General features: G+C 45.1%; 1 protein-coding gene across 7 annotated transcripts in view; it reads right to left on the bottom strand.

The window, feature by feature from the left end:
* Window positions 1-15,429, bottom strand: part of CASP7 (caspase 7) — a 31,932-nt gene that overhangs the window by 13,086 nt on the left and 3,417 nt on the right. For 5 of the 7 annotated variants that reach the window (XR_014826252.1, XM_021073323.2, XM_084994349.1 and 2 more), the window contains exon 2: window positions 13,312-13,421. Coding sequence is in view for 6 of the 7 variants with exons in the window: in XM_021073323.2 (XP_020928982.1) it covers window positions 13,312-13,421 (110 nt within the window). In the remaining variant the exon portion in view is untranslated. Of the gene's footprint in view, window positions 1-755; window positions 1,066-13,311; window positions 13,422-15,429 lie in introns of all 7 variants that reach the window. The other 2 variants (XM_021073318.2, XM_021073319.2) reach the window with 1 other exon arrangement.

Genomic DNA, 15,429 nt, shown 5'->3' with positions numbered 1-15,429 from the left:
AGATGCTTTCCAGTAAGCTCAGACCTCTGCTCCAAACACAGAGAACGCCAGCATTGATTATCAGGAAGGAACTAGATTATCCTCACTTCTTAGGTCAAGAGCCATTTTTTGGGGGGGCGGGGGGAGGCTCAAATTTCACAGTGCTAGGCCAACTCGGTCATTTCACCAAAATCAAGAGGCAAAAAATGACAACCAAGCTCTGATGGGTTATTTATATAAAAAGACTTCCTTACAGAGACTGGTACAGTAATTTGTACCAGAAAACATTATAGGGGGGAAAAAAAAAACCCCACTGTGCCCACCTCACCAAGCAGTGAAAAACCTTAGAAAGGGCACGAACATTTTTTATAATCCACTCTGGGTACAAGTATAATTCCCCCCCCCATCACCAGAATGGATAAATACAGGTTTTATCTTCTTACAGATCCCCTAGGCTCCTTGAAACGTGAATTATACCTTTCTATATTTGGAAGGGAAGAGAAGCAGGCAAACCCGCTCCTATTTATTTTCTAAAGTGTCTCCCTGAATAGGATTCCCAGTAGCTCCGTCTGTTTGCAGACATTCATCAGCACGAAAGTAAACATACCACCAGGCACACACTTCCCCTGGGGGCTGCTCCATTCGGAACTAGAGCTCTGGTTTTCATAGCTGCTTTGTCTAAATATCTTTGGGATGATTCATTCATGGTTTCAAGATTTCAGGAGAGGGCATCCCCAGCTCAGGACAGGACGGAGAGGAGAGAGGGAATTCGGTACCTCATGTCTCCATCGGAAAGCATCTCTCTCTGCATCAGAACTAGGCTTCGCCCTGTGACAGCAGGCAGCGAGTTTCCTTCTTCTCTGAAATAATAAAAACTCAACATGCTCGGAGCCGAGCAGGGACAGAAGACTGGCACAGCCGGCCCGGCCCTGAAGGCCTGTGCCTGAATCAGCAGTGAACTGCACGCTGGAGTTTTCCATAGGACACTGGGGCTGGGAAAGTCACACTGGCCTCCGCCTTCTCTGCTGACCGGCAGAAATGCCCAGGCTCCACATGGCTGCATCCTCCCCACTCCAGGACAGCTCCCTAGAGAAAAAGCAACTTTCTAGGAACTTGGGATCCCAAGGGGAAAAAACTCCACATTTCCACAAAGAAACAGCCAGTAGCACCATCTTTAAGAGTGGAAAACTGGAAACGATGGGGAAATGGCTCAGCAAGGCACAGAGGAGCCGCAGAATAAAATACTACACAGCTATTTAAAGTGATGAGCGTGCAGATGTGGGAGACCCGCCGAAGTATCAAATCTATAAAAGGTGGCAAAACCGCACACACAGGAATCGCAAAACATGTAAAATGACATGTAAGCGAACCAAAGTAGGAAGTGGGCTGGTGCCGAGTCAAAGAGTTCAAATTTACTGGGTTATTTTTTTCCTTATAAAGATACTCAAGGGTGTAATAAAATAATGAATAAGTCATAAAATAAAAGACCACAGAGGCATACCAAACATCTTAATTTTCAAATGAGGCACACAAACGTTTTTCAAGGGTCTTGAATAAAGCGAATGATTCAGGAGTTACTACCCTTTTCCATTTCACCCTCCAAATGCAATGAGGAAAAGATGAACACATAAAAACCAAAATTATTAGGCAAACACCTCTGCAATGCTTTTCTCAATTTCCTGGTTCAAAGTCACAGTCAATGAAAGGTGTGAAGTGGGAACCACACCTGCTCTCTCGGGCAAACCTCCTAATCCCCCGCCATCCTCAGGCTTGTGAAGGAGAGAAAACTGGCTCTCTATACTCTTCTCTGAAACTCAGTTTGCAAAAATACACTTACACGAGGAAACAAAGTCAGTTGAAAATAGACTAAGGAGAATTACCAACATCTATATTTCCAACATCCCCCTAAAAAAAAAAAAAAAAAAGACGAGAGAGACCTCTGGCAATTAAAATTGACAAACGACTTAAAAAAAAATCATTCAGGGGAAACAAAAGACTGAAGGCTCTTCAAATAGCCTGGAATGACGTGGAAGATACAATGGCGTCTGTACTGGGGCTGCAGAATCCAGAATTTTGAACAGCAGGCATACTTGAGCCTATACTCTTAGATAACCACTTCATCTGTCTTTGACACTTGCAGCCAAGCAGTATACAAACACACGCTGATGGATGTGTGCCAGACAGAAGGCCTTCAGCACCAGCAAGCTTGGGGTTGGAACACGCAAGGTTATAATGCACGTTTCGTACTTGTGATGATGTGTTCGTGGAGAAGCAACAGGGCTTATTTTCACAGGTCTTTTCTGTTACTGGGCTTAATTCTGTACGAATGGTGCTTTCAGTCTATTCCTGTGAAAACCTGACATTGATCTCCCTTCCTCACTTTTCCTGTCAATCCTAGAGCTTAGTCTCTCCCTCTTGAAGAGCAATAATCTAAAATAATGAGAGGTATTCTGTGCATGTAGAAGTGACGGCTTCCAAGTCTCTAGACCCCTTGGCCATGCTTTAGAGGCGTGGCTTGCTGCTCCTGAAATGGGCACGTGACGCTCTGTATCAGAAAGCCCATCGCTAGCCCTGTTGAAATGCTGTCTGTATACCATCCCTCGGCTGAAGTGAAGCAGAAAGGGAGCAGTTTCAATGAAGAATTAAATTTGCTGACCCACTTGGGTGGAAGAAAAAAATGCTCTGCTGGTGGATTAATGTGATTGAACAGCTTGATGTCACTGCAGCTGTGGGTGGCACTTGATATGAGGGGAGGGAGCACTGGACCCCACATCAGACCTGGGTCTTGGTCCTGCTGGGTGACAGTGGGTAGAAAACTTGACCTCTCTGGTCTCAACTTTCTTTCTTTTCCTTCTTCTTCTTCTTTTTTTTTTTTTTTTGGTCTTTTTAGGGCTGCACCCACGGCATATGGAAGTTCCCAGGCTGGGGGGTGAATTGGAGCTGTAGCTGCTGGCCTATGCCACAGCCACAGCAATGCCAGATCTGAGCCACCTCTTCAACCTATACCACAGGTCATGGCAACACTGGATCCTTAACCAACTGAGCGAGGCCAGGGATTGAACCCACAACCTCATGGATACTAGTCAGGTTCATTAATGCTGAGCCACAATGGGGTACTCCTGGTCTCAACTTTGATTGCTACAAATGAGAATTGGACAAACGACATTTTAAGGAGTCTCCTGGTTTGAAATTGATTCTATGATTTCTTTCTCATCAGGTACTTTAATTCTCACAAACAACTGAGTGGATAGGTATTCATATTCCAATCATGGAAATGAGGAAACCAAGCTCAGAAAGGCCATAACCTTTGCTCTGCTTGTTCAATTAGAAAGGGGGAAGCAGGGCCAGGATCTGAACCTGGGTTGTCCAACTCCACACCAGCACAGCTATCTCTTTTTTTTTTTTGGCTTTTTACAGCCAAACCCATGGCACATGGAGGTTCCCAGGCTAGGGGTCAAACTGGAGCTGCAGCCACCAGCCACAGCCACAGCCACAGCCATGCAGGATCTGAGCCGTGTCTGCGACCTATACTACAGCTCATGGCAACGCTGGATCCTTAACCCACTGAATGAGGCCAGGGATTGAACCCACAACCTCATGGTTACTAGTCAGATTCGTTTCCACTGTGCCACAACTGGAACTACACGGCTGTCATTTTAAGTAGTATCATCACTGCTTCAAATACAGCATTAAGTCTTTATTACGCTTTATATACAAATTTGCATACAGACAATCAGTATCCTGGAGTCTGAATCTGAAGTCTTCCTTTATTGAAAAGTCAAGCCCCTGGGTATGTTTTAAGGTTTGTTTGCTTTTAGAGGGCTCAGACCTGGCCTCTTGAAATTAACAAGTGTGAGAGAAAAGCTTTCCCTTAATTTGGGACACAGTCTTTGGAATGAGGTAAGGTCTGCTTTCTTTGTTCTTTTCTCTGCTTCCAAAGCATGGTTTCTTCTGAAACACTATTCCCAGTCTTTTTTTCTTTTTGGCCACACCTACAAAATGTGGAAGTTCCCAGGCCAGGGATAGAATACTGTGTCATAGCAACAACTCGAGCAGCTACAATGACTTAAGCTGCTGCCAGGTCCTTAACCTGCGGCACCATGAGGGAACTTCCTCGATCTTTCTTGTAATTACACAAATACCATGTTTTGGGTTTTTTGTCTTTTACATAAGGACCTGATTATAACACTTACTGGTGGAGCAACTCAATTTGCAGTCCAGGAGAAAGAAGAATTACAACCAAGTGGCATTTATGAAACACATGCCAGGAGGACAAAGGTTGGAACACGAAGATGATACAGAGGAGAAACCCCAAGGGATCTGAGCCTGAGGCTCAAAAGTAGGGAGTTTACCAAGTTTTGAAAACAAGCCTTTTCTCCCACCCTCTTCAGTTGGGAGCTGGAAGGATAAACACATCCCTCAGCAGGGGCACCTGAGGCTCCACCAAGGCCCTGGGGAAATTTGAGAGCCTGTGCAATCTGTTTGCTACTTTCTTTTTTATTTCCTTTAACAGTGACCTTGAGCAGAGCTCAGAAACGGCCTTTAATTTCATAGCTGAAGTGTTCCCGGGAGGGGATATCTCCCAGGCTACGCGGCAGGGCTTGGTCTTGTACCTGCAACAGCTCCCAGTGGTGCCACCAGCATCAAATTCACATGGCCCTAGGGCTCCCCCACTTCCCAGACCTGTGCAGTGTGGGCCGGCCTGACCATCATGCCCCTGGTGGCTTCAGCCCCAGCAGGCAGGCTCTTCCAGTCCCCTGATCACCCCACTGCCTTTTCTCTGACAAGTCCCAACTCCTCCTCTAGCCCCCCTCGCCCTTCCTCTCCCAGCCTCCCATAGCTCCCCATACTCCACAGTTTGGCAATCAGTTATTTCCTGTTCTTAGCTATTTTCCTAGACATTCACTAAAACTTGAGTTTATATCAAGGGCAGGGACCACATCGTTACCTTGGGTGGCAGGTAACCTGGGCTAGCTGCAGGGCTACCTTTACAATGAGAGGCATCCTTCTTCAAGTTCTCATACAACATGAGGCCTCATAAACTATGGCTCATAATGGACACAGACTGGGCACACACAAGTGTCCCTTTGTACTGAGGGGGATCAGTTCCAGGACCCCTGAGGATACCAAAATCCACGGATGCTCAAGTCCCATATTTAAATGGAGTAGTATTTGCATAGAACCTATGCACATCCTCCTTCAGACTTTAAATTCTCTCTAGAGTACTTCTAATGGCTAAAACAATATAAATGCTATACGAATAGTTGCCAGCACTCAGCAAACCCAAGTTTTGCTTTTTGGAACTGTCTGGTACTTTTTTCTCCTAACATTTTCGATCTGCCATTGGTTGAATCCACAGATACAGAGCCCACGGATACAGGGGGCAGACTGTACTTATTTCTTCTAAGTCATTTTTTATAGTCTAAACACTTGAGTAATTTTAAATTTACATGATAAATATGTTTTTCCTTTGTGGTTTTCTGTGTTTTCCAAGGGTTCTTCAATAATCAGATAAGTAGAAGACATTTTAATAAATTTTTGTTTTTTAAGAATGGTGAATTAAGGAAGTCTGGTTTATTGAGCCCAGTGAGATGGATATAAAATGATGCTGTCCTGCCATCTAGTGGCAGTGAAACAAAAAAGCCAAGACAAGTCTCAGGGCCTGGGAGTACCTAGGACTGTTGAGTCCCACCCACGCTTTGGAGGCTGCAGTGGGGGTGGGGGTGGAAGGGGTCTTTTCTTTTCCCAGAATCCTTGAGGTTTCTAGGGTGAGATTGAGAGTCCTTAGTTAGAGTCAGGTGGGGGTGCTATTGCCCCTCAACTGCAATTATGTCCCTGCAATTCTGACACCCTAGAGAAGGGAGCTGGGGATGGGACGGGAGGGGGAAGGTGCGGGCCGTCAGCTGCAGGGAGCACCCAGAGCAGCCAGGCTGCACTAGCCATAGCCTCTCATGTGCAAAGCTCCCCACACACCACAGAGGGGAGCACATGAGGGGCTATGGCACCTGCCGGATTTGCGGGAAACAACCAAGGGCTAGTGCTGTTTTCAGATGACCCAGTTAGTTACAGAATAATGATCCCAGTTAGAATCCAGAAGGCACAGAGGATAAGTTCAGAGTGTCCGCGCGCCACGTGTGATAAGGGGCGCTCCCTCTGTTCAAGTCACACTTAGTCTCACCCCATCATACAAGAGGTCCCTGACACCATCCAAGTTGCTCTCTAGTTCTCCAACAACAAAGCAGAGAGAACAGAGGCCGCAGGTAGTCAGGGGAACACGGAAAGGCAGCCAATGCTGGGGCAGTTCTGTCATTGTGACACTAGAAATATAAACTGTATTACCCCTTTGCACAGCAAGAGGGCGCAGTGGGCACTCGTGACTGCAACCCTTCCCCGTGGTCCAGCTCCCACTTTCCTCAATTCCTTCGCCAGCCCCTCCTTCCACTTGGTCAAACGTCTGGCAGCTTCTACCTCCCTGGCACCTCTGTGGTCCAGCTGCTCCCTTCCAGTGGCCCCAGCCCTGCTCCATCTACTCCATCCATTCTGGCCTGGGACGTGCAACAGCCTCCTAACCCACTTCCGCTCTCCACCCAGCCACTCGTCAGCACTTTCCCCTTCACGGGGCAGCTCGGCTGTCCTGGTGGGCATCCGTAGGTATAAGTGATCGAGTCACTCGACCGCTTAAGTCCTTTAGTGACTTCCCCGTCCTTATTAGGATTGATTCCAACTCCTTCAGGTGAACTGTGGATAACCCCTTCTGCAATCTCCCTGGGGCCATCTCCCTGCATCTCTGCTCTGTCCCTTCCCGGCACCATCACTCCTCAAACGCCAGTTCCACGTCTGCCTTCCGCAGCGGGATGTGAGTGTCTGGGTCAGAGACCACACTGATCTTGTTGCTCCTGTTCCTGGCTGCAGCCCCAGGGCCAAACACAGCGCCTGGCATGTGAAGGTGGCTACAGAGTCCTGGTGGAGAGCTTGGCTTGAGAGGCAGGTGAACGCAGGTTCAAACCCTGGCTCTACCACTAATCAACTAAGGGACTTGGCACAAGGGACTTATGTTCTGTCATTTCATAGATATTTAATGAGTGAATGAAATATTGAATTACTGACCAAAAATGTCATCTCACATGATTAAAGCCAGTGATACTTTCCTAGATGAAACTATAAAATTTTTTAAAAAGAAGGAAAAACGTAAATTTTAAGGGTATGGCACAAATCGTGATTGAATTTTACTTGCACTGACTGCCTCCTTGGTAGGCAGTATGATCTAACATGGGGGTACGAGTTGGATGCCAAGTGAAGGCAGAGAAAATAAGCAACTAACATTTCACAACCTGGACGAGTAAGAGAGTAAGTTGATACTTACTGGAGCTCAATGTCATTCAATAATTCAAAAATCATGTCTTATAATTCAGACAACCAAAATCAGCACTTTAGAAAATGGAACTTAAATATTTTGGAAACTACTTCATGTTTATTTTGATAAGATAAAGCTTGATGCCAATATCAGCTACACTATAGAAAAGACACAGTGGATCAGAATCCAGATTATCCAGGCTTATTTACCTGAATTTAAGGGGGATTAAAAAAAATTGCACATCAGAGACCATAGCTATTTTTGCAAAATGATAGGTGATGAAAGCAGTGCTCTCCAACCAGCGAACTCAAAACCTTTCCAAGGGGTGCAGACAAGATGGTTTTAAGTGAATGAACTGCCGGACCCTCAATCTCCATTTGTCTTTTTCCTAAAACTGGTCCGTGTGAGTATGAAAACAGCTCCCCCTTCTCAGTCTCCTGTCTCCCCCCACTTAACAGGGCAGACCTCTCACCCACCCTGCACCTTAGGTGATATCAAAACTGCCACATTGTCTAATTAAGGGACAATTCAAATCTCCCTATCCGTGAGTCTCCCTGGATCAGGCACTGGGGTATGCTGAGAAAGAAAGAGTTTCCGACTTAGATGAGAGTCTGGTAAGGGTGAAGGATGGCATTAGAAACAGGGCTGCTTGGGGCCACACTGGGCTGCTTTAAATTCAGTTACATATTGCAAATTACATGTTATAGAACACGGAGTGAGAGGGATGTGGCTCTTGTGTAATGACTTCACCTCTTTAATCCCCTAATTACTCTCAGAGATGCTACGGCTTTTGAGCTAGAGTCCTGGGAAAGCAAAGCAAACACTTATTCAAGGAGGTAAACACATTGGCCTTTGTGCCCTTTCTTTTCTCCTTTCTTCTTTCCCACCCCATCCATCCATCCCATCCATCCATCCATTCATCTCATCCATCCATCCATCCATTCATCTCATCCATCTCATCCATCCATCCATCCATTTATCTCATCCATCCATCCATTTATCTCATCCATCCATCCATCCATCTCATCCATCCATCCCATCCATCCATTTATCTCATCCATCCATCCCATTCATCCATACCATCCACTGTCCATCGTCCACCTGTCCATCCATCCACCACCAGTCCATCTATCCATCTGTCCGTCCGTCCATCCATCCTTCATCTGTCCATCCGAGAATTAGAATTCAGAAACAAGACGGCTGTCACAGGGAGGCCTGACAACATAGTTATTGAACCAAAAACTGGTATTAGACCTTCACTGACTGAAAGCAAGTCTGGTGTGGCTGACTGGTTTGACAAGGAGAATTGACTTTGTCAATTCGATTCCTCAGCAGACATCTTTCATAAATGAATGAGCAGCTCCGAGATCTTAACAAAAATATATTTTAAATAACCATCTCTTGGTTCAGTTGGCTCTGGTTTGGCCACGTGCCTCCCCATTGGTGTATACACCGAACAGATTTATTTTTAAGCCTGATTTTGTTAGCCTTTTCTGGAAACTCCTATAGTTACTGACATATTCAAAATGGTAAAATTGTACTTTGCCAAACAGAATTTTAACCAGAAAAAAGAATCATCACGTGTGAGCGATCTGTGACACTTGTCAGCACTTCAAGCTTTCTTTGTTGGGGAACACTGCGCCTCACCTCTCATCACTAGGACTCACTGCTCTCCATATCACCATGCATGAGCTTCAAATACTCTAGGGCTAACCCTAAAAAGAGCTGTATCAGTTAGTTCAGGCTAGGCTATGATGCAGCAACAAATGATCCCAATATCCTAACAACAAACAAGATGTGTTTCTCGTTCATACTGAGTGTACACTATGTATTGGCTGCTGCCCTGTTTCACTGTTTTCGTTCATAATTTAGGTTGAAGGAGCGGGCCCTACTTGGGACATGGTGGTGTCACAGCAGGGGAAAAGAGCAATAGTGGAACCACCTGATAACCCTTACAGCCTCTGCTCAAACTGTTCAGAATTGGCACATGCCACACTGTTCACATTCCAGGGGCCAGTGCAAGTCAATGGCCAAGCCAGACATCCATGGAGCAGAAACGTATATTCCTCCTATAGGTCCCATAGGCAGAGGCAGCAAATACTCTGAACAATGACTTAATCCACCATAGGAGACTCTTTGCCACCAACATCATGGATGTCCTCAGAGCCAGGGCCTTGGTCTTGAATCAGCACTTTTTTTTTAATCAAGAAGTAGCGGAAGAATACAAAATGAAAGAGTTGAAGGGGCAAAATTGTTAGATTCTAATACATTTGATGAGGAGCAGAGGTGGAGGGCAAGTGACAAGGCAAAGACAAGAATCAAGGGTGACTTCTAGGATTCTGGCTTGGGTGACTGATGAATGACAGTGCCACTAACTGAGGCAGAGAACAGAGAAAGACAAATTGCTTAGGAGGAGAAAGGACTCATTAAAATAAATAAATAAATAAAGGGCATATAGCTTAAAAGCATTTTACGAAGAAAGGATGCTGACGAATGCTTATTAATGCTGTTTTAATTATCTGATTGCTACTGGAATATTTTGGGTTAAACAAGTTGCCTTTAAGTAAAAAAGGAACAGGTTTAATTAACAGTTGTTTGAGAAGTTCTGATAAAGTCTTTTTTGCTGTACTTCCCAGAAACTGAAAAAAATAAATGTCTCTAAGGGCTGAGTAACAATTCCTTTTGTAAGTCAGGTAATTTCCAATTCTTTGTTTCCAATACCACTGAAAAAGGACCTCATTGAGTTGTCATTTTTGGCACAGAACTTGGAAGGAACTGAAAGAATTAAGTGACATTATCATAACAAAACTCCTGCCATCTCATATATTTATTCATGATTCCCCAGCACTTCTATCTCTAAAAAATGAAAAATAGGAGAAAAAGGTAATAGTGAACTAATGCCACAATAAAAGACTTTCAGGCAACTAAATCTATTGTATCAGAATAAAATATTGGGGGGAGAAACAATAAAAAAAAGAGTTTGGGGGAGAAAAGAAACAACAAAAATTCTAGATGTTACGGGAACAGCTTATTCACATTTTTGGGGATAAAATTACTAAGGGTTTAGACTCTATTAGATACATTTAAGGGAATGATTTTTAAATGGTGCTATTTATAAAACACCCTTCATTTTCATAATTTCTGGGAAGCACAACAAAAGGCATTACTAAGACATGAAATGACTCTTACACGACTCCTGTTTCTCTTTCACTTAGAGGCAACCTGCTTAATCTGGATACTCAGAGAAGTGGGAAAAGTGAAATATTACTACCTGCTTTGCAACTATTTTGACAAGAATTCTACATCACTTTAAAATGGAAGGGGGGGGGGAGAGTCGTTTTACATTATTTTGGAGGAATTTGAGCAAAACCTTTGAAGGCCTGGGGAGTGGTTTAGCTAAACTACTTGACCTCATGGCTTTGAAAAGTTTTCAGGAGATGGAGATATATTTTCCAGTCATCTCATCAAATATCTTTGACCCTAAATGGCAGCCAATGCCAATGGAATTTGGACTCAGGGTGCTGGGGTCTTCCCACTTTTCTGAGTCTCCTTAGGGGTGACTTGTCCCCAGGCTCTCTCTGGGGTGTTGCAGGGAGCTGGGGTGCCCCATCAGCTCCTCCCCTCCTGAGCACTGCTTGGGAGCACTCTCTAACCTCAGCCTTTATCCCCCTCACTGTCCCCCCTATGTAGAGCTTGGCTGAGGAGCTACCAAGAAGCCTGATGCTTCTGAATCACAGACCACTTCTGCCTCTTGCCAGGAAGCCCCACTCACTGCCCCTCCGTGACCAAGGTTAAGGGGAAGTACGGGGCTCCTCCCGGTCCCCACGGCCCTACTTTTAAATGGAAAACACAGCAGAGTTAAGTGAGGGGTACTGGTACCATCTAATCTCAGCTTGACCATATATTAACTACCATCAGAAAGGCAGGCTTGTAGTTCTCACTGTGGTGCAGCAGAAACAAATCAGACTAGGATCCATGAAGACGCACGTTTGATCCAATGATGCAGAGAGCTGTGGTGCAGGTCGCAGCTGCAGCTCAGATCCCATGTTGCTGTGGCTGTGGTGTACACTGGCAGCTACAGCTCTGACTCGACCCCTAGCCTGGGAACCTCCATATGCCGAGTGTGTGGCTCTAAAAGACAAAAAGAAAGAAAGAAAGAAAGAAAGAAAGAAAGAAAGAAAGAAAGGCAGGCTATTATCATTAGTAAGTCTACAAACAACAAATGCTGGAATTGTAAATCAACTATAGTAAAATTTTTAAAAAAAGAAAATACATTTTTCAAAAACCTCAAAAGAAAAAACAAACAAAAAAAAAAACAAATGCTGGAGAGGGTGTGGAGAAAAGAAAACCTTCCTACACTGTTGGTGGGATGTAAACTGGTACAACCACTATGGAAAACAGTATGGAGGTACCTCAGAAAGCTAAATATAGAACTACCATATGGTCCATCAATCCCACTCCTGGGCATATATTCAGGCAAAACTCTAATTCAAAAAGATATACATGCAGCCATATGTTCATAGTTGCACTATTCACAATAGCCAAGACATGGAAACAACCTAAATGTCCACTGACAGATAAATGGATCAAGAAGATGAGGTATATAAATCAAACCACTCAGCTATAAAACAGAATGAAATAATGCCATTTGCAGCAATGTGGATGCAACTAGAGATTCTCAAACTAAGTGAAATTAGAAAGATAAATACCATGTGATATCACTCATGGGTGGAATCTGAAAGATGGTGCAAGTGAACATGTCTACAAAACATAAACAGACTCCCAGACACAGAGAACAGACTTGTGGCTGCCAAAGAGGGGGTGGTGGGATGGACTGGGAGTTTGGGGTTAGTACATGCAAACTACTACATTCAGAATGAATAAGCAATGGGCTTCTACCATATAGCACAAGGAACTATATTCAGTCTCTAGGGACAGACATGATAGAAGATAATATAAGAAAAGGAATGTGTATATATATGTATGACTGGGTTACCTTTCTGCGCAACAGAAATTGGTACAATGTTGTAAATCAACTATCCTTTAATAAAAAATTTTTTTTAAGAATAAAAAATGAACGGCAGGTTATTAAATCTCTCTCTCTCTCTCTCTTTTTTGTTTTTTTGGTCTTTGTAAGGGCCACATCTGTGGCATATGGAGGTTCCCAGGCTAGGGGTACTGATCAGAGCTACTGCTGCTGGCCTACACCACAGCCACAGCCAGGCGAGACTCGAGTCCTGTCTGCAACATATACCACAGCTCATGGCAATGTCAGATCCTTAACTCACTGAACGTGGCCAGGGATTGAACCTGCGTCCTCAGGAAACTAGTCAGATTCATTTCCACTGAGCCACGACAGGAACTCCTAAACCTCTTAATGCCTTAGCTTACTCACCTGTTATGCGATGGTAACAGTAGTAACAGTAGAACCATCTCCTAGGTTTGTGAGGACTACATGCAACTCTGCATACAAAAACTTAATAAATTAAGCTATTATTATTATGAAATATAAAGTATAGCATTTACAAAGTGAACTCCCAAAAAGGAGAAGGGAGGAATCAGCAGAGGACACCAAACTTCCTATCCTGCGGCCCCCGGTTCTACTTTTCAGCCAAGCTTGGTGCCAGCTGGCAAGAGCAGCCCACGCTCTGCCTTGAAGGAGGCTGGCTGCAAATCACCTCTGATGGGGACCGCCCCGCACTCCTGGGTAGCTGCCACCCAGCCATACCACCGCCAAGCAGGAGATGCCCAAGAGTTTGGCTCCCCCATACCTGGGCTTGTCCAGAGACATGGGAGTGCACAGGGGACCCCAGTGTTGTTACATGTGGCTGGCAGGATTCTGTGCAAATCTCACGTGCACAGCACAGACCTCCTGCCTTAAAGGATCCCTTCCTCATGGGTGCATGGAGGTGGCAGAGGCCTGGCAAGCTCAAGCGGCCCAGGCTCCCTCTTTTAACTCAGCAGGGAAGGAAACTTACTTGAAGAGTGACTGGACAAAAGAGGACCGGTCTGGCTTCGCATCAACCGTATCTCTGCTTTCTGAGTCCCCAGCCCCCTGCTGGACGACACAGTCTTGATCGTCTGCCATCTGGATGGGAAAAAACAACCAGAAAATTGGTACCCAGTGGCATCAACTGGCCGCATGAGATTTTAAAATGACACTCACTCAGTAACACAGTTTTTAATTAAGCCTGGAGATGAGCCATCCTGCCTGTCTGGGCTTCAGGGCTGCTGCACCAACAATGCATTCAAGGGCTTGCGTGCCAGCTCTATTTTAGGCCTTACTCCAGAGCCTGGCTACACAGTGGCAAAGAAAGATCCCTGCCCCTCAGGGAGCTTCTAACCCAGCACTCATGATTTTGTCAACTATCCACCACGTATGACAAGCTGTAGAAGGTCTGCCAAGGTCTGTAACAAGAAACTCCCCCTAAATCCCAACACGTTATAAGATGCTCATCCCCTGCCCGTTATCACTCAAACCCGGTTCAAAAACAGCAGTGACTTGGGGTTTAAAGCTCTGTTTCAGACTGTTTTACATGGTTCTATCAAAATAGGTTTCCATCAAAGTATTTTTCTGCTCGAGAATCTGCAAGAGACCCCCTAACACCTAAAAGTTCAAATCTTCAACTGAACTCCTTGGATTTTAAGGTTCTTCATCATCTAGTACTGGAGCTGATGACAAGCTAGGGCCCACCAGCCCTTTTTATAACTAAAGCTTTCATGGAAAATAGCCACACCTACTCCTTTATGTCTTGTCAGTGTCTGCCTTCCCACCACAGCCAGAGTTGAGTAACTGTGACAGAGAATATGTGGCCTGAAAAGCCTAAAATATTTACTACCTGGCCCTTTACAAAAAAGGTGCAACCTCTGATTTAGGATAACTACTGGCCAATTGGATCCCCTACTCACCTACTACTCCCTTTACTTTAAGAAGTAAAAATAACAAGAATAAGAATAGAGACATTTATCATCTGCTGTGCTCCTTGTTTCATAAGCATGACCTTAGTTAATATACCCCCAAATGCTGCTGGATCAGCTCTCTGATCACTGCCTTCTGACAGATGAGGAAGCTGAGGCTAGACAGGGCTAGTTCCTGACCTTAGGCTAAGTAACAAGTAAACTAGACTCGGATCTGAAGCCGGAAACAAGCAATCAGAGCCCACCCTTCACCATCACATCATTCGGCCTCGCAGCCTTCTAACATCTTGGACCTACTATGCTCCTTTCAGGCTCCTTCGGGGCCTCTGGGTCTCCCTTTCTGGAAGTCACCACCCAAACGTTTGCTGGACAAGCCCCCTTTGCCCAGCTGGCTAGTTATCCATCTTCAGAACTCAGTTTGGTGGCACCTCCGCAGGAAGGTCCTCCCTGATTACACTGACCTCACAGCTCCCTCCCTCTCCCCTTTCCCTTTACTGCCCTTGTATTGCCTTTTTTTTTTTTTTGGCTTTTTAGGACCGCACCTGAGACATATGGAGGTTTCCAGGCTAGGGTTCAAATCAGAGCTACACCTGCCAGCCTATGCCACAGCCCCAGCAATGTCAGACCCGAGCCACATTTTCAACCTACACCACAGCTCATGGCAACTCCAGATCCTTAACCCACTGAGCCAGACCAGGGATCGAACCCGCAACCTCATGGTTCCTAGTCAGATTTGTTTCTGCTGTGCCACAATGGGAACTCCTGTATTGTCTTGTTTATTTGCACTCTACTTGCCTCAAACACAACAATGTAAGTTCATCATGGCAGAGGCGCCTGGCACACAGGAAGTATTTGCAAAATAAATATTAATTGAACGGAAAGCTGGAAGAAACAACGGGCCAAGAAAAGAGAACTAGTGGAAAGTGAAGCAGCTGGTCAGAAGCAGGGCCTGTGCTACAGTTGTTTCTCCTAAACCAAGTCCTGTTTCCTTTTCCGGAAAGGGACTGCCCTTCAGTCACAGATCTTCCAGACTCTAATTCCCGCTGGTCTCAACCTCGGAATGATTGCAGAGCTGGCCACGCATGTGTGTGCAGGTATGTGTTCCTATCAGGCTCACCCAGGAAAGTTTCCACGTGGTTGGAAAACAAGAAGAAACAAGAAGACATGCATCTGACAGA

Source organism: Sus scrofa, chromosome 14 (genome assembly GCF_054392235.1).
Source record: "Sus scrofa isolate SSC_HxYL_T2T_F1_AM1 chromosome 14, Sscrofa_HxYL_maternal_Yorkshire_Landrace_v2.0, whole genome shotgun sequence".
NCBI classification, from domain to species: domain Eukaryota; kingdom Metazoa; phylum Chordata; class Mammalia; order Artiodactyla; family Suidae; genus Sus; species Sus scrofa.
This window is presented reverse-complemented; position numbering and strand designations above follow the sequence as displayed.